General features: G+C 33.5%; 1 protein-coding gene across 1 annotated transcript in view; it reads left to right on the forward strand.

Annotated features, from left to right (window-relative positions):
• Positions 1–24,535, forward strand: part of HERC2 (HECT and RLD domain containing E3 ubiquitin protein ligase 2) — a 243,202-nt gene that overhangs the window by 80,819 nt on the left and 137,848 nt on the right. The window contains exons 10-20 of the mRNA XM_044669288.1: positions 4,501–4,674; positions 7,203–7,391; positions 8,095–8,246; positions 9,434–9,591; positions 9,789–9,902; positions 12,054–12,305; positions 14,354–14,547; positions 16,441–16,641; positions 18,863–19,091; positions 19,223–19,347; positions 22,603–22,781. Coding sequence (XP_044525223.1) covers positions 4,501–4,674; positions 7,203–7,391; positions 8,095–8,246; positions 9,434–9,591; positions 9,789–9,902; positions 12,054–12,305; positions 14,354–14,547; positions 16,441–16,641; positions 18,863–19,091; positions 19,223–19,347; positions 22,603–22,781 — 1,967 coding nt within the window. The remainder of the gene's footprint in view (positions 1–4,500; positions 4,675–7,202; positions 7,392–8,094; positions 8,247–9,433; positions 9,592–9,788; positions 9,903–12,053; positions 12,306–14,353; positions 14,548–16,440; positions 16,642–18,862; positions 19,092–19,222; positions 19,348–22,602; positions 22,782–24,535) is intronic.

Genomic DNA, 24,535 nt, shown 5'->3' on the forward strand with positions numbered 1-24,535 from the left:
TGGCTACATACAGAGAAGTATGGGGCTGCATGTCAAGGATGAAACATTTTCTTTAGTGTAGTTTAGACACTCTGTGCACTATAGATGGCAATTCTACCTATATTAATTCACCTATTTTGGTTTATTAAATACAGTTATATATTACAATTATACATTTTTGTTACTTCAACTATAAATATTGCAAAATTATGGTTTTTTTCTCAAAGTGACACACCACCTGAGTTATGCTCGTTTTTTTGGTGAATTTTGACATACCAAGCTCAAAAGGTTGCCTATCACTGCCTTAACCCAAGAGGAATTCTGGCAGATGGACCACTGGCAGATGATCTTTGGATTCAGGGAAAAATGGTTTCCTTCAAATAAATTCTCTACCTAGAAGTCAAAGATTTCTCCATGAAATCTTGACTCTCCAGGGAAAATCTCTTATAGCAAAACCCTCCTTCATCTTGGTGGAAATTCAGGCAGAGAGTCAAAGTCTCCCTCCAGCTTGGTCAAAATCCAAGGAAGTAAGTTCAGTTAATCCTAAAAATCAGTCTAACCCTAACTATATTCCTACATAACGATGGCAAATGTTTTCGAGGTTACATGCCTAAACCACAACTTGAGGCTGCCTATGAGTCCCCCACCACATATCCCCAGAGAACAGAGGGAGGAAGTGCTCGCTTTGGGTGACTGGACATAAGGGGAGGGGCATGCAAAAATGTCCTCTGGTGCTGGGAAGAGGGGGAATGGAGCAGCTCCCTCAGTGCTGGCTCAGCATGCATGCCAATACTTCACTAATGCTGTAGTAGGGCATGAAGTCAAGTGTTAGTGAGATGAGAAGTAGAAGAGAGGGATCTCACAGCAAGTGGCTTTGACATGCTTTGTAAAGGTGCAAGGTCTTTCGATGAGAGAAGAGGAAGATGGGTATTTTGAGAAGAGAAGAAAAGATTTAGGTCATCTGATGTGGTTAGTGGACCAGAGAATTAAATAAAAAGCAGTAATAAAAAGGATTGCCTTGCTGTGAAAGCCTAGTTGAGATTAGCTAATATATAGATATGTAGTGAACCCAGTTGGCACAATGGCATGGCTTTCTGTAGCTCCATTCAACAGCATGTGAGTAGAAGTGGCGGTGGTAGGTCGTGGAGTAATCTAAGGTTGGAGTTTGGAAAGGTGTGAATGGTGATAAGAAAGGGGAGCAAGAGAATCTAGAATTGAGGATAGTGGCATTGAACTTTCTCTTGAGCAACAGTTGGTTCACTGTCAGAGAAAAAGGAATTATGTGTTGGTTTGACATAGGGTTTTAGTTTGAGCAGAAGATACTATCACTTTCTCAGATCCAGTAATTACAGTAGGTGATGAGATGTTCTATGTCTTGGCTCAGCTTTGTGATGGCTTATCTCTCTTTGTAGGCAATGTCCAGACTAAAGGCAGGGCTGTATCCTCTTCACTTAGCAGTGGTCAGGGTTGGTGATAGACTTGAGATTTCCTTCAAAATGGTCAGTGGTCAGAATAAGAAGAAATAGTCTTCCTGATTTTTATCATTTTTGCACTAATTGTAGGAATATTCCAGAATTCATGAAATTACCCTATTGAGTATATAGATTTCTTTAATGTATACTCATATTCAATTAATAAAATATTATTGAGTACCTACTGTGAACAAGACACTTAATGTTAGATGTCATGGGAGATATAAAGATCTTTATTACAGTCTACCAAAAAAGTTTTTACTATAGCAATACAGCTCACTCTGATGGCCTTTAATTAATCCTTTTTCTTTTAAAAAATTATTAAATGAACTTCTGATTTTAATCCATAGCAGAAAATACTCTCAAATATACACAGGTATATATAAAACCCAACCCTAAGCTGCAGTATTTGTATAAAAACAAACATTAGGGGAGAATTAATAAGTCTAAAATATATGTCTATACATACATGTTGCTAGGCATATAAATGTTTGTTTAATCACTCCTTAGATTTTTTTGCTGGTTCATTATCCATATCACATCATCTTATATAGTGAATATTCTCTAATACTGTAATGGTCATCTTTTTTTTTTTTCTAACACACTTTCTTGACCATGCTATTTTTATGGGTTTAATGAGATGATTTACAAATCTGTATGCACAGATTAAGTCTCTCTCTCCTTTGAGCTTCAGCCACACATTACCCATTGCCTGCTGAATATTTTAAACGGGATGTCCTGGAGACATTTTTAACTCTGTCTCTCTAAAATTGAACTCTTTTATCTTTTCTCTTCTCTTTCTTTTTTTTGAAAATCCTTACCTTATAAATTAGAATTGATAGTAGGCATCTGTTTCAAGGCAAAAGAATTGTAAAGACTGGGTATTTGGAGTTAAGTGAGTTGCCCAGGGTCACACAGGAAGCAAGTGTTTGAAGTCAAATTTGAACTCAGGACCTCCTGTTTCCAGGCCTGACTCTATCCACTGAGTGACCTACCTACTTTTGAATTCTTCTTCTTTCCCTGCTCCCCCCCAAATCATCTCTCTTCCAAACCCCTATTGTCTGTTGAAATTCTTTTTAGATTCTAAGATTCATAATCTAATTATTCTTCCTAATCCTACATATTCAGTTAGTTGCCAAATCTTTGTATTTTTATTTCTACAACATTCAATTTCTTTTCTCTATTTACAAAGCCACCAGATTAATTCAGACACTGATGACCTCTCATTTAAATTATTGAAATAACCCCTAAGGGGCAGTTAGGTGACAAAGTAGATAGAGCACTAGACTTGGAGTTAGGAAAACTTATCTTTGCAAGTTCAGATGTGGCTGCAGACACTTACTAGCTGTGTAATTTAAGTGACAGGTCACTTAACCATGTTTACCTGAATTTCCTCATTTGTAAAATGAGCTGGAGAAGGAAATGGCAAACCACTCCAGTATCTTTGCTAAGAAAACTCTAAAATGGAGTGATGAAGAGTCAGATACTGAAATGAAATGACTTAACAACTAAACCTTTTAATTGGTTTTCCTCCCTCAGTTCTATCTATTGCAGTTTGTCCTCTATATTTTTGCCAAATTATTTTCTGTAAGTCTGGATCTGATCATGTGATTTCCCTACTTAGTAAAATCCATTGGTTCCTCTGTCACTTCTAAGACCAAATATACTCTTTTCTTTAGCTCTCATAGCTTTCCACAGTCTAGCCCCATTCTGTCTTCCCCCAGCCTCATTGTGCATTATTATCTACCTCACTCTTTACAGTCCACCAAAACCAAACTTTTCTGTATTCCTCACACTAGATGCCCTATTTAAAGTCTTTTTTTGCCATCTTCCTACATTTCCTCCTTCCAACTCATAGAATTTCTTTTTTCCTTTCAGACTTGGCTTAAACACCACCCTCTGGGAATAACCTTTTCTGATTGACTCAACTGTTAATGCCTCCTACCAAACTCATTTTATTTAATTACTTTCTATTCTTTTTATAGTTATTTTGTATTACTTATATTTTCTTGTCTCTCATATTAGAATGAAAAGTCATTTTGAGTGCAGGCTTACTTAACAATCCAATTACATACAATATAATTTTTACAAAATTATATTTTTATTGCTTAGCATAATGCCTGGTACATATATTATATACTTAATAAATGCTTGTTGATTGACTGATACATTTTTATCTCCTCTCCTATCAGTGGTAAGTTTAAGTTACCTAGTTAAAAAAGATAATATAACAACCATCTGAGATATTCACAGAGGCTGTAAAAGCTCTAACTTGAAAGAAAAATGATATTGCTTTTGACTGGATTGGTGGCATCTCATTTCTCAGCTTTGAGGAAAAAAAGGCAAAAAAAATCCCCTAATAACAAAACCAAAAATCTAATTAGTCCTTATTTTTCAGTGCTTGCTTTTTTCCCCATTTAGATTTATTTGGAAAATGTTTAAGCTTAGAAAATTCAATGTTATTCTTTTTTCCCTCTCCATAATATTGTTATAGAGAGGGCCTAGTTTCTTAATTGTTGGATTTTAGCCCTGATATTAGATATAAAAGAATACAATTTATAAACTCATGTGAAAAATCTTTGAAATATTATTATTTTTATTTTTTGAGTCTTTTTATTGAAAACATGTAATCATATTATATTATGGTTTCTTGTCCTGCTATATGTTAACATTTGATAATCTTTAAACAGGGCTTTTTACTTATAGAAAAATGAGAACTATGACTTGAACTTTGAAAACAGGAAATATATGATAGTTTCTTTAAATTGAAATGAAAAATGCAAATGCCTTGACACCTCCACTCATCTGCAATATCTTCATGTGAAAAATTTTCCAGATTGTATAATGGTCAATTTGAACATTTGACTAATTATCTTTATAATCTGTTTAGTGTTCATTCAGGCAAATGATTAGTATTGCTATTTGGGATGGCTAAGATAAGTAGTTTTGTCTTTTGAATCCATTAGTTGGTAAATTATTAGTATTTTTATATTCTTGACATTTTTTTGAAATGATTTATTTAATGTAATTTTTTCCCTTCTTCCTTTAGATGCTGTCTGGTCCTCTGAGTCCCAATGAAAGTTTTCTGAGGTACCTTACTTTGCCACAAGACAATGAATTAGCTATTGATTTGCGTCAAACTGCAGTAGTGATTATGGCACATTTAGATCGTCTGGCTACTCCCTGCATGCCTCCTCAATGTAGCTCTCCTACATCTCATAAGGTATTTACTGTAATGAAGTTCTCTATTTTCTATTATATCAAGAATTCTAATTATCTTCATTATATTTTAGGTTAATAATTTAAAATGAAACTTTACATTTTCTTGTGGCACTCCTGTTCTGATGATAGCATTTACTTTTTGAACTATTTTTGATTAACAGGAAATTTATCAACTTAACATATTTGGAAGTATTGACTATTTTTGCAAACTCTTACTTTTTACTAATTTAGTATCTAATGTGACAAATGGTACTTATGAACAAAATTTTTAAAAGACTTTCACATATTATTAAAAATGTTGATAATCCACATGGCATGTTGTAGTTGCAAAATGCATTTTCTCAACTTTGTGATGTTTTCACCATTTTATAGGTAGATAAGTATAGAGGAGGTGCCTTTGCCAAGGTCATACGGATAAACATTGTCACAGCTTGGAATTAATTTATGTCTAGTTCCTGTGTTAAAGGCTCCTTCCACAGTTTCACTATTTGTTGTAGGCTAGATCACCATGAATATATTCCTGCTTCTCAAAGTGAGGAAACAAAAAACCCCTTCCTGGTTTACTGCCAGTGTCCTATTTATTAGTCTTTTTATTTACTTTTCTGAGAAAGAAATTATTTCTTGTTCATCTTATCTGAAACTATACCTGTCCCTAATCTGCTTAAGTCCTATAAGGAAATGACTGCCAAGCTTCTGTTCCCTACTTTATCCCATTTTTTCCCGAGACTTATCAATTGCTCATGCTATTGACAACCAACATTTGCTGACCATTCCTGAAGAATAATCATCTGATTGAACCTGGCAAACTTGAGAAAACTCTGAATTTAACAATAAACTTTAAAGAGTAAACTTTTGGAGAATTGGACTAATTGAAGGATAGGAATAAATTGTTTTCTACATTGAAAGTCCTTAAATTGAATTGTCCTTATATTGAAAGTCCTTAAAAATACCTGCCACTTCTTAGAGTTGGTTATTTTCTTGAGTATTAATCCCCAGGCAAGAAGGTATCCATCTGAATTTAATTTAGAAAAATCTGGAAGGTGGTGTTTTATACTTTTTACCTAGGCTTAAAAATATATACTTACCTCCAAGAAGCTTAGTGCTGCAAATTGCCTTGGACTCTGCTGAATTTCAACTCCTTACCTTCTGGTATTGGACTCTGACTTCAGCCAGTATCCCTTTAGTTGCTCATTCCTCCTCTGTATGCCTCCTCCCTTTTTAGATACATATTCTTCCTTGCTTTGGTCTACTGGTCTGCCCAACCAGCCTGAATACTTTTTAACCTCTTCTTGAGGAGAGAACCTTTGGACTTTCCTTTTTCTCTTCTCTTTGACTTGGGAATGATAATAGCTAATACCTGTAGAAGGCCTTGTAGTTTGCAGATTGGTTTTCATGTATTATTTAACTTGAATCTCATGATAATCATTTGTGGTAGTTATCACAGGTAGCATCCCCATTGTAAGGATGAGGAAAATGACAAATTTTGGTTTATGAAATGAGTGAGGCTATGTTGGGATGGAGTAAACAGTATGTGTGTGTGTGTGTGTGTGTGTGTGTGTGTGTGTGTGTGTGTGTGTGTGTGTGTACACACACAAACAGAATATATGTATACATACAAATGTACACACAAATGAAAACTGTAGCTAGATAAAGCATTTATTTATTACCACATGAATTGCTAGTGTTGATTTTGAGATCTGGTATTGGAATAGCTTAATCAATCCTTTTGTTTTTATAAAATGGCCATTTATCTGTTATACTTTCCACAGTTTAAGTCTCTAACTTCTATAATCTGAGTGATGTTTTGATGTTCTGAGAGCAAGATGACAAGCCAATTGCATTTAACATTTGAATGGCCAAGTTGAATCAACTTTTTATTAACTTTGAGTTTAAGTATAAACATTGTTTAAAATTTGCTTTTGAAGCCATATTGCTTTGAGTCTAAATCTAGCCCATTGAACCATTTAATGTCTGTTTCTTCAGGGTGCCCCAGTTTCTAGCTAATTAATTTAAGGAATTAACCTTAAATCTTAAAGCATTAATGCTTTCCTTTTTACTATTTATTCCACATATAGTCTTAGAAAGCTCTGCTCTTCCCCCCCATCCTCATTTGTTAACTCTCTGCCAGAAAAGATCTGGATGAACTTGAATGATTAGCCATCCAGCTTTTTGCACAAATAATGGCAACCAACTCATAAATACCATTCAAAAGGAATGTATCAATTGTATCTTAGATTTTTAATGTTAGCAGTATCATGATGCTTATGATATTAATAACTTTCTTTTCTTCTACATGTATAAGAGTTCAGGAGTAATGCTTATTTTAGTTTTCCCATGAGTTGCTTTGATTATAGCATTGCTTTTCTATCATATTTCATTACATAGGAATAATGTTTTAGAATATTTTTGCAGTTACTGAGAAATACATTATTTAAAAAAATTGCATCAGAAATAAAGCAGAAAATATTTACGCCTGGCCTATATACAGTGCTTAAAAATGATTATTGAATTGAATTTGTTGTCTTACAGGGATCTTTACAAGAAGTCATAGGTTGGGGCTTAATAGGATGGAAATACTATGCTAATGTGATTGGCCCAATTCAATGTGAGGGACTCGCAAATCTTGGGATCACGCAGATTGCCTGTGCGGAAAAGCGTTTCCTAATTTTATCTCGGAATGGACGAGTTTACATGCAGGCTTACAACAGTGATACACTGGTAGGTGTCTTTTCCCCCATTCCAAACTTTTTTTTTAATTTAAAAATTGTAATATTTGATCTAGATTTGTATTTGCAGCATAATGAAGGTGAAATTCTCTTAGATTTCTTCATTTTTCTGAACTTGAGTAATTTTGATTTGTTTAATTTCATCAGTCCCCTTTCATGCAATGTCACTGATTTGTCTATGTGTTTCTCATTTTCACCTTTTTTTGTCTTTTTTTATAGATTTACTGTGTAATTAGTTTCTCCCTTTGTTATATTTAACTTCTTATGCAGATGGATTGGTAGGGCAAATAATTATTTTGACAGAAAATGACTTAAAATAGTCCAGACTAACAAGATGTAAAAAATACATTATTGATATTCTTGAAATGTAATGTATTGTTCCTCTAGATTTTTTATATACTACTTTATACATCTCTTTAAAATATATTTCTCTCAAAAGGCCAAAAAGGTTCCTGTATTTTAGAAGTTAAATCTGATGATGTTCATAATAAAGTTGAAAACCTTAAGTCACTGTTCAGAAATTGGGCAGCATTGTGACTAACGAACTTAAGAGTCTTATTTAGGACGTTAAGGGTTCCTAGGAAGTGAGGGCTTTGCTGATGTATGGTGTATGACTGGATTGTATCTTTAAGTTATTTTACCGATTTCTCTTCTTATGACTATTTTTTGTTTGTTTGTATTTTTATCCTGTTTAGGGACCACAACTAGTTCAGGGTCTTGCCTCTAGAAATATTGTGAAAATTGCTGCACATTCTGATGGTCACCATTACCTGGCTTTGGCAGCCACTGGAGAGGTCTTCTCTTGGGGATGTGGAGATGGTGGACGGTTAGGCCATGGTGATACGGTGTATGTATTATCACTGTTTTCTTATGAGGCAATAAACAATTTTTTATAAGAAATAGCCTTTTTCAGATTAGAATATCTAGCCCTAAAAGCCTACAACAGAAAAATAAAAATCTTTAGTATTTAATCTTAACTATGAAATAGTTTATTTGCAAAAAATAAGACTAAATCGCTCATGAGTAGGAATATAGTATTTGTTCTAATATTTTTTGAGTGTTTGCTGAGTATAATGCTCAATTGAGACTACATTTGTATTTGCTTAATTCTTTGAATTACATGTTAAAAGACATGTTGTAGGAGTTAAAATTAATGTTGGACTAAATATAAGAGTATGTGGTCGCCAAAATTAATATATCTCAAGTCAAAATGACTTTTTATCAGTCTTATTTACAAAATAGAGGGAAAGAGTGAAAGGAGAGGAATGTGAAGTAGGGTAGAAAAGCAGTTAACCTAACAAGCTAAATATTTGCTCTGGAATTGGGCTCTACTCTGGCAGGGCTCCAGAAGTCCCAGCCAAAGGGCCCAGACGTAATTTAAGCAAGGGTTTCACCCATTTAGCCTTCTCCAAGAGGGAGGCCTATCTGATGTTATTTTCTCCAGATGTCAGGAAAGGAGGGTCAGCTTTTTCCACTCACCAATCCAAAGTCCAAGGGGAGAAGATCCCAGAGCAGTCTTACCAATGCTAGAATCCCAGGTCCACACTGAAGAAGAAGGTCCTCCACCAGCCTCGAAAGAGCTTGAAGACTCTCTCACAGGAAGTTGCAGCCACTTTCAAAGACCCTTCTTTGCGTGACTTCCTGTTCCTTCCTCCACTTTACAGGGACAAATTGTAGTCTTTAAATTTGTTTAGGACTGCCCAGGGGGCAGTTAGTCATTTCTGAAGGTGCAAACCCCTTTAGTGGGTGGTTTGTGGACTTCCCCATATTTAAACATTAAGTGGGAGTTTTCACTTTTTGTTGATTAAATGTACAAGTAAGAAGGGGAGAATTAATCCCATCTTCAGAATGTTATATAGTTGTGAAAAATATTGTCATATTTTCATAAAACAATTTTAAAGGTAATTTTGTATCACTTGCAGTTGTTATAATTGTGATCTTTCGCAGCAAATGCTTTACACTGTCATTTCCTAAATACCTTTAAACAATATTTAAATTTTTAGAAGTTCTCTTATTCTTTCTATGTCTCATTAGGCCTCTAGAAGAACCTAAGATGATATCTGCTCTCTCAGGAAAGCAAGCTGGGAAACATGTAGTGCATATTGCATGTGGAAGTACTTATAGTGCAGCTATTACAGCTGAAGGAGAGTTATATACTTGGGGTCGAGGAAATTATGGCAGACTGGGACATGGTATGTTTTTATTTTTATATAATATTATTTAAGGATAGCTTTTTTTGGGTAAAATTAGTTTGAGCATAATAAGGAAATGTGATTTCCTTTAGGGTAGAGACTATTTCACTTTTATATTTGTATCTAAAGTACTTAGCACATAAGAGGCATTTTATAAATACTTGCTCATTGATTTGCCAGAACATTTTCTTTTGAAGGTTCAAGTGAAGATCAGACAATTCCAATGCTAGTAACTGGACTTAAAGGACTGAAGGTTATTGATGTCTCTTGTGGGAGTGGGGATGCTCAGACTCTTGCAGTGACTGAGAATGGTAAGTGGAAAACGGAAAAATGAATTTTCTCCCCATAAGTGCTTTCTAACTTTCTAACTAGGCATTCTTTTAAAAGGACTTTTGGCTTTGAATTTCAGTTTGAAAAGATAAGCTTTCTTTAAGATGTTAAAATCTAGATTTTGAATTTTGAATTGATCTCAACAGGCATTTAATTCAGCTTTCTGTCTCAAGTGAACTAAGGTTTTGTTTCTTATAAATGAAGAACCCAAATGGCTTGAACAGAGATAGGAAGTATTAATGATCTATTGGAATCATAGTCATACAATTTAAAATACTAGAGAGGCTCATAGAGATCATCAGGGTCCAATCCCTTTATTTTGTAGTTCAGAAAACTCAGGCCTAGAGGTTGTGATTTGTTTAAGGTCATAATAACTAGTGACAAAACTGGAATTTGAACTTAAATCCCTTGACTCCAGTCCAGCATTGTTTATACCATATCCTTGTGCACTAGTTTTCTGCTTTTAAGTGTGGTATTATTTTCCCATGTAGGTGAATGTTAGATTAGATATGGTCACTTGAAATAGAATACTTTCTACTTCATAATTGTCTTGGTTAGATTATTATAATAGCATAAGTATTTGAAAATTTTGTGTTTAAGATACTTTATAGGATTTCATGTTTTTTTTTTTTTGCATACTTAGAACTGTAGGAATGTGCAGACATTTTCTAATGTGTTACTTTTTAGGAAGGAGACAATGGCTTGCCATTTCCAATTTCAGTGGAGTGGGAAATCAATATTTAATGATGGCTTAACATCTGTGATTTTCAGGACTCCAAGACTTATTGTGTAGGACTAAAGAAAATTTCAAAAGATTTCCATATAAAGTCTAGAACTGTATGCCATTTAGGGGCAGCCAGTTGGCTCAATGGATAGGGAGCCAGACCTAGAGATGGAAGACCCTTGGTTCAGATCTGGCCTCAGACACTTCCCAGCTTGGTGAGCTTTAGGCAAGTCACTTAACCCTAAATGCTAGCTAGCCTTAGTGTCCTTCTGTTTTGGAACCAATATTTAGTATCAATTCTAAGAGTTTTAAAAAGTTTTTAAAAAGGAAAGAGAATTTATACCATTTACTGTGAAGTTTCTGTTGCTAACTGTGAAATTTAAATACTATTTGATTCAGAATCAGGTTAATTGGGTTTCCAAAATCTCCAGAATCCCTGTAATTTTATTCTTCTATTTCTATTTTCTAGTGTCAGAGACAATGCCTGCCTTTTCTCTTCTGGGTTGGCAATCTTCAAATAATTGATGACTGTAATATTTCTTTTCCATGCCTCCTTCATTTCCCATTCACTCTCCCTACTCCAAAGTGGGGAGAAAAGAGCCATATAAACAATAAGAACTTGGTCTCTTTTTTCCTTTAGGCTAAACATCTTGTTTCTTTAGATATGTCTCATATGATATGCTCTTCGAACTTTTCACCTTCATGGTTACTTCTTATTGGATATGCTTCAACTTGTTGAGCCATTTAACAATACGCATATAAATATATTGATTAGAATTGAACATAATGTTGCAGATATTTTCTAGGACTTCATACTTTTTAATTAATAAACCAGTGATTGTTAGTTTTTTTTTGAGGGGGGGAAGGATTAGGATATAGTGTTATATCATATTGTTGCCTAATACTACTAAAATATCCAAGATTTATTCCTCTATGTGAATAGCTGCTTAGGTAGCTGTTTCTCCCCCAAAGTGCAAGATTTTACATTAAAATTACTCTTAATAAATTTGGCCTATCATTCACAATATTTTGGAATCTAAGTTGTGTTCTGAAAGAATAATCTACTTTTTTATTTGAAATATATTGTATTTTCATATTAGTGATACTCAGTTTCTTTTTGGTTAAAATAGTACTCAATTGAAGTCAAAGTAGATAAGAGTCAAGTGAACTTTCTATTATTTTTTCATTTACCTTTCATTTCTATGCAAATTTTGAATTAACTGTAAATTAGAGATCACAAAATTTAATATTTATGGCCAGTTTTTTATATGTGAAGCATTGTGAGGCTAGGTTTTCTAAAATAACTCCAGTTTTCTTAGGAATTTGTTGCTATTTTGATATGTCATTATCCTCAATGATTATGAAAATGTAATATTCCTTGAAATGAGTACCATATTTTCTTTTCCAGGTCAAGTATGGTCTTGGGGTGATGGTGATTATGGAAAACTAGGAAGAGGTGGTAGTGACGGTTGTAAAACACCAAAACTGATTGAAAAACTTCAAGACCTTGATGTTGTTAAAGTACGCTGTGGGAGTCAGTTTTCTGTTGCTTTAACGAAAGATGGTCAAGTTTATTCATGGGGAAAAGGTGACAATCAGAGGCTTGGGCATGGAACAGAGGAACATGTTCGATATCCCAAACTATTAGAAGGCTTACAAGGTCAGTGCAATGCAAAATAAAAAGCAAGGTGATTGCTGTGTTCATTTTTCCCTCTACTCCTTAGCTAGAAAAATGAGGGAGCTGGTTTCTTTGATAGTTTTTTGGGAAGGCTTTAATATTTTTTAACTAAAACTTATATTTCTCTTCATTTATAGATTTAAAGCCTTCACTCATCATTGTTAATTGCAGGTATCCACAATATGATAGAAATATCAACCAAGCAAATTTAGATTCTTATAGTGACTGGTGCTACATTATGGTATGCTTTTTAGGCTCCCTGTGTTAAAAAAATAAGTAAAAATTATTCTTTAAAGAAAATTAAATGTAGTACTGCATGTGTATATGAAAATATATACATATAATTTATATACATACATTTGACATTTATTTAGAATGAAGCATTTTAATTCCTTCTAAGTATTTCTAACCAATATACAATTATTTTTAAAAGAAACATATTTATACTGTTTTTAATAATAGTTGTGTATTACACAAAATTCTTTGAATTTTTCAAATGCATTACTTTGTCCTTTCCTCAGACCTTGCAAGTAATACTTTGCCTGTTATCCTCTATGCATTTATCATGCAGGATTTGGTACTGGATATATATATTAGAGAATACTCATCAACTGAGCTCCATGAGGGTGGGAACTCTGCCTGTCTGAGTACTCTGTTTCTCCTTGTTGATCTTTTAAAAATTGTTAGTTGAATTGAACTGTAATTTACTTGTACAGCATACTTGATTAACTTTGCAGTGATATTCTCCCCTTTCTATTTTTCTCTTTAAGTAAACATATTTCATCAGTTATGTTTTTTGAGCGTACTAACCTATCATTATTCTTGGGTCTTCAGATTTCTTTTGCTGTTGTCATTTTTTACTTGTGTTTTATAGATGTTTCTGATTAGCTTGTACTGTCTGTGCCTAGAGCAGGGGTCGGCAACGTATGGCTCTTGAGCCATATCTGGCTCTTTTGAGGGTCAGATGTGGCTCTTTCTGCAGGAGCCATAAAGTCAATTTTTTTTTCAGGCGCTGTTACAGGAGCGAGCATTGTGAGCACTGTATGGCTCTTACGAAATTACATTTTAAAAAATGTGGCGTTTATGGCTCTCACGGCCAAAAAGGTTGCCAACCCCTGGCCTAGAGCATAGCTTCTACTGTCTTTGTTTGGGAGCCTTTTAGTACCAGTTGGGTTTGGAAGGTTATAATGTCTTAGGAATTTCTTTTTGTGTTGTTCTTGTTCTGCCACCTATAAATTAAAGTATTTGTTAACATTTACTCATTCACACTACTGATGATTCCCAAAAGAATTTTTTTTGGCTGACTTCAGTAATATATTTCAGGAAAAAAGAATTTCTTTGAAAGAGTTTGCTTAAAAAAAGCAAAAGTTCCTTTTGAGAAGTGATGTGACAGCAGTAGAAAAGAAGTGATAAAGTTATTTGACAAGCATTTACCTCAGAGAAAAGCTTAGTTAGGGACAGTGAACTTAACATTTCCCTTTTTCTTTGGTATTCACTGTTTAGATTATTGGCACTTAAAATTTATAGCTTATAAGCAACATATGTGATTTAAAGCCTAGCAGTACCCTTAAAATCTAGATGAATCCTACTAAATAATAAATCATTGACTCACACTTATATTACTTTTAAGTATCTTCTGATTTCTTATATCTGACTTCTTGAGAGATTGCTTCCTGTAATAATTGTATTTAGAGCCACAAGATTCTAATGTAAGGGCTGGCAATACTATCTATTAGTATCCAGTAGGGTTTAACATGAAGTTCTTCAAAAAGAAGGTGCTTTTATTTATTGAATTCAGTTGTGCATCCTTCGTCAAATCACTTAACTTCTCTGAACCAAAGTTTCCTATCTTTAAAATGGGGACAATAATGCTCTATAGTATCTATTTAAATTTATTGAGAGGATCATGCTAACAAATGCATAGAAGACAGTTTAACTGTAAAAGCAGTTATGATATACTCTTAAGTTATTTTTATTGCTACCAGAATTTTATGATTAATAGATAACTTGAAATTCTTTTTGCCTCATAGGTAAAAAAGTAGTTGATGTGGCTGCTGGTTCCACACACTGCTTAGCACTTACTGAGGATAGTGAGGTTCATAGCTGGGGGAGCAATGATCAGTGTCAGCACTTTGACACCCTTCGAATTACCAAACCTGAACCTACTGCATTGCCAGGATTGGATACAAAACATATAGTTGGAATTGCTTGCGGTCCTGCTCAGGTAACCAATAGAACTTTTCAGCTTAAAAAAAATTATTAAAGAAGAGTAAGAAGAAGATGCATCTTATCTATATTAATCCACTATTTGGTTCTCTTCCTGAATAGAAGAAAAGATATTAATCATTTAACTGATACAAATTATAATTGCCTTTTAACGTAGAGTAAAATAGATTTTAAAGTAAATTAGAATAACATTTTTTGGATTTGGACATATTTGCCTCTAAATTTATGATATTCTGTTAGGCAACTTATGTGAATAAAATGAAGGTTTACCATTCTTGTTATCTAAAAGCCACTTAGATTGTGGACTGGGAATTAGGAAGTTATGTTCATATTTTTATTATAGACAGAGTGAATGACTCACTGGATTAAGAAATAGAATGCATTAAAAAAGTAATTTCTGATGTTATTATTGACTGATATTTGTCTTTAGATGAAATAGAGTGAATAAAGGCAACTAAAAAAGAATGTTTATTTGTAGGAATGTTATTAGTGATGACTAATATTAATTGTAATAATAATTGTTAGTTTGTCACTAGAGCCTTCAACTAGTTATGATTTTCTTTTAAGGAATAAAATTCATAACATTTATTAACCTTTAGCCTAATGCAGGTTTTTAAAATAAAACTCTTAGAAACATACATGTCTTATTTCAGAAGTTCAAAAGCAGTTTAGATTATCTCACATCAATGCTGTCTGCTTTGTTTACTTGATTGTTTGGCAACTTTATGATAGAATAAATACCAATTTTATTTTCATTTTAAGAATATATTTAGTGCTTAAGGAGTAGAAATCAATTATATTGTTCATACATACCTCATAAACAAGTAAATTTTTAGTTATTTTAAATTTCAAATTATCATCTAAAACAGTGATTCCCAAAGTGGGTGTAACTGCCCCCTGGTGGGTACTGCAGTGATCCAGGGTGGGGGCAGTAATGGCCACAGGTGCATTTGGGGGCGGTGAATAACTGTAAGGGGGCGATGATAGTATGTGACAGGGTGTGCTAAATAATATTTTTTCTGGAAAGGGGGCTGTAGGCCAAAAAAGTTTGGGAACCACTGATCTAAAAGTTACTTTCATATTGGGTACTCATGGGATGCTAATTGTTAGATGTATTTTTTACTTTATTTTTGAATGTAGAAGTCTAATTTATCATCCATGGTCTAGTTGCCACCATAATGCATTTTCGAGTTGAAGAGTGGAATTTTTAAAAATCCCTATGTAGGCCTAGAGACGGGAGATCCTAGGTTCAAATCTGGTCGCAGACACTTCCTGGCTGTGTGACCCTGGGAAGTCACTTAACCCCCATTGCCTAGCCCTTACCACTCTTCTGCCTTGGAACCAATACACAGTATTGGTTCTAAGACAGAAGGTAAGGGTTGTAAAAAAAAAAAAAAGTAAGGACTGTGACACCTAGAGATTGAAGGAAAGAGAAGGTGTAGAAGAGAGATTACAAAAGGGCTTTTTAACCTGTGGCCCATGAACTCATTTAAAAAAATAACTTGATGACAATATTTTAGCATAATTGGTTTCCTTTGTAATCCTATTGTGTTTTATTTTACACATTTCAAAACATTCTGAGGAGTCCATAGACTTTATTAGACTGACAAAGGTGGGTCCATTCGTGATACAAAAAAGGTTAAACATCTCTGATGCAGTGATAACAGGGAGACAAACCTGGCAGATAGGAAGTTTTAGAGAATTTTAGCAATTGGGTTTCATTTGGGGAAAAATAGAAGGATAAAGGAGGAAATGATTTTAGGAAATGACAGCTGTAATGATAAAGCATTAAATAATGACTGTCCTTAATATTTACAATCTATTGTGACTTGTGTAGCACACTGAGTTGATTTTTGGAGATTCATTTTAGGTACTTTAATTTCATGTATAGAGTTTTGCTTGGTCTTCTTGTTCTGAGTGGTCTATTGGCCTACGTGTACCTTTTGTGGTGGATGTCTGTCCAATGACATTTGAACAGTTGGATCTCTTGTTACGACAAGTAAGTGAGGGAATGGATGGCACGTCTGACTGGCCACCACCACAGGAGAAAGAATGTATGGCAGTGGCAACATTGAACCTTCTGAGACTTCAGGTATCTTCTATTGTTTTTTTTCCCCAAAATCTACTGAGATATGCTTAAGAATGTTTATAAAGTAATCGAAGAACTTTTTTAGGTTCTAACATTTTGTATGAATTACTAAGAGACGTTTTCCAACGTGAGGTCTAACTGCAATATAGGACTCTAAAGTATTTCGATAAGTTATAGAAATCAGTCCAGTGACTTATATGGTCACTTAAGTAAAGACTCAGAGGAATGCAAGAATATACAGAGTATTCTAATTTTTGCTCTGATGTGCTATAGTAATACAAATTTAATCCTGTTAAAATTTGCATTCACAGAATAAGCAAAATCCAAGCAATTTTTGTTTTAAGTACATGTTATTTAATTTCATTTTCTTGAAACTCAGTTTTTTCACATAGATCTTTCTGGTTGCTTGAGCTATTTAGATATGTTGAGATATTTAGATATTTAGAAATGTGCTAAATAGATATGTATTTATATATATATATCATATAGATAAATATATATATCATATATAGATAAAAATATATATATCATATATAGATATCTATATAGATACTGTCATTGCCTAGTATATGCTTTCATTTCTGACTGCCTGAATTATAGCTTTATGTTTTCCTGCCTCTATTCTCTTCGTTATCCTAGCAGTCCTCACTACTGGCATATTGGTTTTTTTTCTGTGCACACATTTCATTATATTACTTTATACTCAAAATATTTTATAGTATCTCTTGGTTACCAAGTAAAAATCTTTGCTTTGCTTGACATTCTAAGCTTTCTTCTGTCTGGTACCACTCTATCTTTCCTTCCTTACTTCATACTATTTGCTATTCTATAGATACTCTGTATTTCTTTACATTCTTCTTTATACCTAGAATGCCAACTCCTTCTGCTTAGCTTATGTAGTAATTGGTTTTGCAACTGTTTAATCAACTTAATATGTTTTCTATCTATGTACTAATTATCCCATAATTGACCAACCTGAGTCCAGTATGTCAGGAATCATGTCTTGTTTAAAGTTAGTGTTGCTCTTGGTATCAAAAACAACACTCTATGTGGAGTTGCAGTTGACACATATTTGTTGAATTGAATTAATTATACTATTTGGGACCATAAACAGTGTTTCCTCTTTTCTTTTACCTTGTAAAAAAAATTATTGTTCCTTATAGTTTGCAAATTTTTTCCTTCACAGGAAATCTTTGAAGTTGGTAGTGTATGTGTGTGTATATATATATATATAATATATATATATATATATATTATATATATATATATGTGTGTGTGTGTGTGTGTGTGTGTGTGTGTGTTTATATATACATATATATATACATATTTATGTACATATGTTTCTTTCAGAAAGAGATGTTGAGGCCTAGAGAGATTAAATAATTTTCCTAAGTTTATATAGCTGGAATGTGACAGAGTTGGCATTTGAACTCTTTGTGAGCCTCTATGTTCTTTATACTGGGCCATGACTTCCCATTTTATAGACTGTTTATGATAAGGTTAGAGATTTGAATGTCAGAAATACTTAGGGATATGATTTGACCCACAATTTGACTTAATCCTGGGTATTTTGATGTATTTTATATCAGGGTTATTCTACTTTAGTCTTAACAGACATTAAATTCCTGTCACAGCAGCAATCCGAAACATATGTGCATATTACTTTTCTAGGTACTGGGAGAGTTCTGAGAATTAGATGACACTCAATCTGTAATTCTATAGTCTAAAGAAGATACAGTAGACAAAAATAAATACAATGAGGAGACATAAAACAAAAACTATGTATGGCCTGAGAGTGAGAGTAGATTCTTAACAATGAGAATGGGAAAAAAGTATAGAAAAGATTTTATGGAGATGACATTGAGGGAATCTTAACAGTTAATATGAGCAAGTGCTATTAAAATTATTTTGAGGACAGGTGTGAGATTTGTTGTTAAAGATTTGAAGTACAAGGCATTCTTCCAAAGTTCCAAAGCTTTATGCCCTTGGGCAAAGCTTTTTAGATTTTGAAGTCCCAGCTTCATGGTGTGTAATGTAGAGAAATGGTAGGGAATTAATTTGTGAAGAATTTAAACTAAGCTGTGTTATAAAATTATAAATCATCATTTTTTTCCAGGCTAAAATTATATAATTAGGTTATCCTCTGTTCTGTTTTTAGAATTTTGATGGTAGATTTCATTTTAATTGTTCAAAGTATGAGTGAAATTAACTTGTTTTCTTTCAGTTGCATGCTGCTATTAGTCACCAGGTTGATCCGGAATGTCTTGGATTGGGTCTGGGAAGTGTGCTGTTGAATAGTTTGAAACAGACAGTTGTAACACTAGCAAGTAATGCTGGAGTTCTTAACACAGTGCAATCAGCTGCCCAAGCAGTACTACAGAGTGGATGGTCTGTGCTGCTTCCAACAGCAGAGGAACGAGCAAGGGCTCTTTCAGCTCTCTTACCCAGTGCAGGTAGGCTTGGAAATAGATATGGGAATAAAGAAAAAAAAGAAATAGATAATAGAATCAGGAGTCTTACAATTCCATCCCATCCCTTATGGGAAGGGATGTATTTTCATTTTATCTTACTTTTTTTTTTCAAGTTTCAGGAAATGACATGAATGTAAGCGCAGGCCGTCGTTTTATGATTGATCTTCTGGTGGGCAGTTTGATGGCTGATGGAGGATTAGAGTCTGCATTAAATGCTGCCATCACTGCAGAAATCCAGGTATAATGTGGCAATCAACTTTTTTTGATATGAAAAATAGATGGTCACACACACACACGTATGTGCACGTGTGAGAGAGAGAGCTCTTTCATGAATATGTGCTTTTTTATTCAAATAACTGAATTTGATATCTTTTAATGTAGTCATTGGTGTGGATTGTACTCATTGTCTCATACTTTTACAAATCTTTGATAGCAAAAATTTAAGTTTATTAAACATACAGAATTATAATACATTGATCATAGCGAGGGAATTTTATCTCAAATAAAAATATGCAAATCATTGTTCTTTAATATAAGATTTTTTCAGATACCTACTTTGCATAAAGAATTTAGCTTTAACATTCTTTAATAATTAATCATATATATTATAGACCTTTTGAGAAGAAAGGCAAACAGTACTAAAGCTCAAAAGAGAGAAGACACTCACAATATTGTGGACAAAAGTTAGTGGAAGCTTCACCTTTCATTGGAAACTACTTCAGGAAAGTTAGGATGTAATAATGCAAAGAGACAGTTTCTAAGGACCTGCTGGACCATTTATTCTGGGGTGTAGTTTAGCTGCTGGTTGGTTAGAAAAATGAAGTATCTCTTAACCTTTTGGCTTCCAGAAAAAATAAGGGCCCTGATAGATGAGAGAGGAAGAGAGAGCAAAAGATAAAATATATTACTCTACCTAAAATAAGTAGAAGCAAAAGAAAAGGACTCTACCCCTTTAAAAAAAAAGTTACACAAAACTGCCTTCACCTTGAAGTATTTATATTTTTCAAGAGGGATATATAAAAATATTCTATGTTCTGTCATATCTTTTTCAGTTTCAGTTTAACCTTGCTGGGTTATATATGCTGGTCTGCTGTTCAAATGATAATTATAGAGCACTTAGGCATCTCCTTAAAGGAACAGACTAATTTACCATGAAAAAAGAGGGAGAGGAATACGTGTAGGGATTTGATGTAAATTATATTTTGCCAAGTTTTGGTCTGAGATTATCAGCATTATCTTTAATGAATATTTTCTCACTTAAATACTATTTTAATTACAAGTAAATTTTAATCATATAATTATAAATCCTTGCAGTGTTTATGGTGCTCAAGTAGGTGGTGGCAGCCCCTTTTAATGGTGAAAATCTCCAGCATTTACTGAAAAAGTCTTACCATATACTTTTCTGAGGATGCTCTTCAAACTTTCCCATTGCCTTTATATATCCTGGGATAAATTTAGTATTTAGATATGTCACATAGAGCCATTATTAGAACTGTAGTATGTCTTTTGTGAGCATTCTACTATTTTGATAGTAATGTACACTATATTCATATTACATAATTACAGATGCCATGTGGATTATCTTTTATTGTGCCTCCCTTTTTTATTTAAAACATAGGATATAAGTTCATAATTATTGAGAGAGTTAAATAAGAAAGAAATTTACTTGAATTAAAAAAAATTAAGACTTCATGTTATTTTGGTCAAATATTGCTAAAAGAGCATATATAACTATTTTTTATGGAAACAAAGTTAAAGGATTAAAAACCATAATCAGAAAAGATTTTTACTTTGTGTGGAATCTAATTATCATCATTGAAAAACACTTATTTAATAACTTAAGTCATTTATTCTGTCTATAGCAAATATTTGACTACAAATTGGGCACAGGATAAAAGGGAAAGGTATGTGAAATGCTTGCTCTATTTAGGAAGCTGACAATCTATTGTGGAAAATCAGAAGAGTGCAATAGAACTTCTGACTGGAGTGATCAAAAATGTTTTTGTGAAGGTAGTGAAATTTGAAGTTGGACCTTAAAGAATTGATGACATTTGGCAAGAAGATATTAGAGAAGAAAAAACTTGTGTAAGGAAGAACATTATTGAAAAGAACAAAGTGGGGTTTACTTTGGATGATGCATAGGATACTTCCAAGAGTTAGTGGAGAGCAGCCTAGGAAATTTCAAGCGCTGGGGCTTAATTTAGAAAAAATAGGAGTGTAAGGATAAGAAATATATATTTTATCCTATTAAAAATAGGGAACCATTAAAAATTTGGAGCATCTGATTGACACAAAGAAAGATAACAGGGAGATGGAAGAGATAAGAGGCTTTAAGATCTGTTAGGACTACTGCTATAGTGTAGGCGCGAGGTTAATAAAATTCTTCATTTAGACGGTAGCAGTGGAAACTTAAGGGAATGGAGAGATTTTGAAGGAGAAATTCACAGTACTTGGTAACTGTCTTGATAGAGGGTCAGGGAAGAAAGAAGTAGTAAAATAGGAAAGAAATTACAAGATTGAACGACCAAGAAAACAGTGGTTCCATTAACAAAAGTAGCAAAATGAGAAAATATGTAGCTCATTTCATGATGGGAAGGGAAGAAATTGAGCTGCGTTTTAGATATGTTGAGTTTAATGCATGAATAGAAATATCTAATAGGAATTTGGAAATGTAGAGCTGGAGGTCAGCAGGAAGATTGTGACTAGAGAGTGATAATTACCTGCATAATTGAAGCCTTGAGAATGGAAGATCTTGAGGCAGAATGGGTCGATAGAGAAAAGAAGAGGGCTACTGACAATCTTGGAGATCTATTCACATTTGGGAATCAGGGAAAGAAAGAAGAAATAGTAAAAGTCAAAAGGTAGGTGTTGAATCATAAGTGTTATAATCTCTAGGAAATGAATAGAACATTTTTGGGAATGGATAAAAAACTGGTAATTAGACCACTGGTAACCTTATAGAAAGCATTTTCAGTAAAATATTTGAGAGAAGGGAGTTGATAGGCGATCAGTATGTTAGTAGATACAGATATTTCTTGAGAGAATTGTCAGTGAAATAATGAGAAATGGGATATTTTCTAGATGGTAATATTGAGCGAGAGAGTTTATTCTTCAGTTTTAAGGAGAACTAAACTTTTATATGTATATAAGAGTTAGGAATGAGGGAGAAACTGAGGATATGACTTTTCTAAGTATTTATAGTAGAGGCTCTCACTTTACTTTGGACTTTAGTTTGGTCTAATATATCAAGACAGTTGTTTTCTGTCTTCTGTCTTCAATGATTTTGGTTAAATTTGTTAAATTTTCATTTACTTTAGGAATTATTTAGAATCTTTATAAAATATAATGTAAACAGCAGGATTTTATTTTAATTTGTTTTCTTGTTTGAGCTGTGAAAATCCAGAGTGATTTGACTTTGCTATTTTCTTTCCTAAATTGCTTGAGAGTCTTATTAATTTAGAACACATTGATATTTATTTTCTTTATGTCATAGGATATAGAAGCAAAGAAAGAAGCTCAGAAGGAAAAAGAAATTGATGAACAGGAAGCAAATGCTTCAACACTTCATCGGAGTAGGACTCCATTAGATAAAGACCTCATTAATACGGGAATTTATGAATCTGCTGGAAAACAGACTTTACCTCTGGTTCAACTAATACAACAGCTCCTGAGGTAAATAGTCTAAAAGCATTATATCAGAAAGATATAATATGAGGCTTGGTGTGAAAAATTGTTTCTTTCACTAAGTTTTTTTTTTCTTTCTACCAAAAGGAGTACCCAATAAAGAGAGCTATATCATGTCCTTTAGGAAAGGTGGGCAGATTTAAAATCAGCATCACTCTTCTGTAAATTTTAGGATTAAGGAGAAGTACAAATAAATATATTGGCCTTGTGCTGTTCATTAAGAATGTTGGCTAAATCTTCAACCAAGCTAATATAGATCATTCCACCAACTTATAAAGGTATATTTTGAAGAGATTGGAAGTGGTGAGGGAGGTGTACATGTGGAGCAATATCGGCAGAAGTGGAAGGGATCTAAAATTGTAGATGTGAATTTTAGCTTTTGCAAGGACACTATGAACAGAATCTAAAATTAATTCTAGGCTATTTTCTGAAAAACCAATTATGCTTTTATGGTCTCGAATGCTAATGATACAACAGACATCATTATAAATGATTGAAATGAATAGGGTTATCCTATAGTTATGTAGCAGTGCCATAGTTAGCAGTGCCTAGGATACCCTGTGCTAAATGTAATAAAGAACTCTGGTAGCTTCATAATGTGAAAGATATAACAGATGTGGACTAGAATTCTAATTCTTCAGTAAGATACAATGGTTTCCATATGATGATTGACTGAAGAAATTTAGACCTTTTGACTTGGTAAGATAAAAGGCTTGCATAGAGGTGTAGTCTCCCAGAACTTAGAGCCATTTTAAAATGCACATTCCCACTGTGATCCTTTGGGTGTAAAATAATAAAGGCGAGACACAAAAATAAGGACAAAGAACTAGAAAATAAAGGTTCAAAATTGTTTCCAGATACTTTTGATAGATGTTATCAAAGTATATTCAGTGGTAAATGAAGCGAAGCTCGAAGATGAACTTCCTTTCAGGGCCAGGTTCAAGGAACGCTGAAGAGATTCTTGTTTATGAAAAATAAACTATTTATTTAAATAAATATAAGGGAAAAAGGATTTCTAATTCTAAGAGATTTAACTTTACCCAAATAAACTCCCAGGTCCCACAAGGAACCGCTTCTCCTGTGGTTCACAGGCCATGCTAATCCTCCCTGATCTAACTAACCAAATTTATACTATTCTAAAAAAACCCAACCACTCTAACTCTTAACTTCACCTTTAAGTTATAAAGATAACCAAGGCTAGCTGGTTGAGTCTCCACAAGAATCAAGTAAAGACCCTGAGTCTTAACAGACTCACAGTCCAAACCAAAGACCAGATTTTCTTTGGTCTTTTAAGACATTGGTCTTTTTCAGAGATTCAGAGATTCAGAGATTTCAGAGATAAATCTTTTCAGATTTAACCAATCTATAAACAGTAACAGATAAATGAATAGTGTTTCCCAATTTGGAAAAGAGAACCCTTTACTCCTTCAAGTTTTTTACTCAGACAGAAGTAGAGATCGGCAAAGATGTTACCTTCTCTAGCCCTGAGAAAGAAAAGAACCTGCATGTGGCTCTATCAGCTGCCAGAAGCTAATACCTGGAATGCCACACCCAGAGAGTGTAACTGTCATAGAATAATGGTTATAACTGCCTGCAGTTGAAATTAACACTCTTAGCTCTATTTGAAATACAAATTTTTGCTCAAGCCAGCTTCTCTACTTCTTTAAACTAATAAAATAATACTTATTTTCTAATATCATCCGTATATGGCAGACCAGTTTCCCTAATGGATCATAACAAAC

The sequence above is a fragment of the Gracilinanus agilis genome, chromosome 3, assembly GCF_016433145.1.
Source record: "Gracilinanus agilis isolate LMUSP501 chromosome 3, AgileGrace, whole genome shotgun sequence".
NCBI classification, from domain to species: Eukaryota; Metazoa; Chordata; class Mammalia; order Didelphimorphia; family Didelphidae; genus Gracilinanus; species Gracilinanus agilis.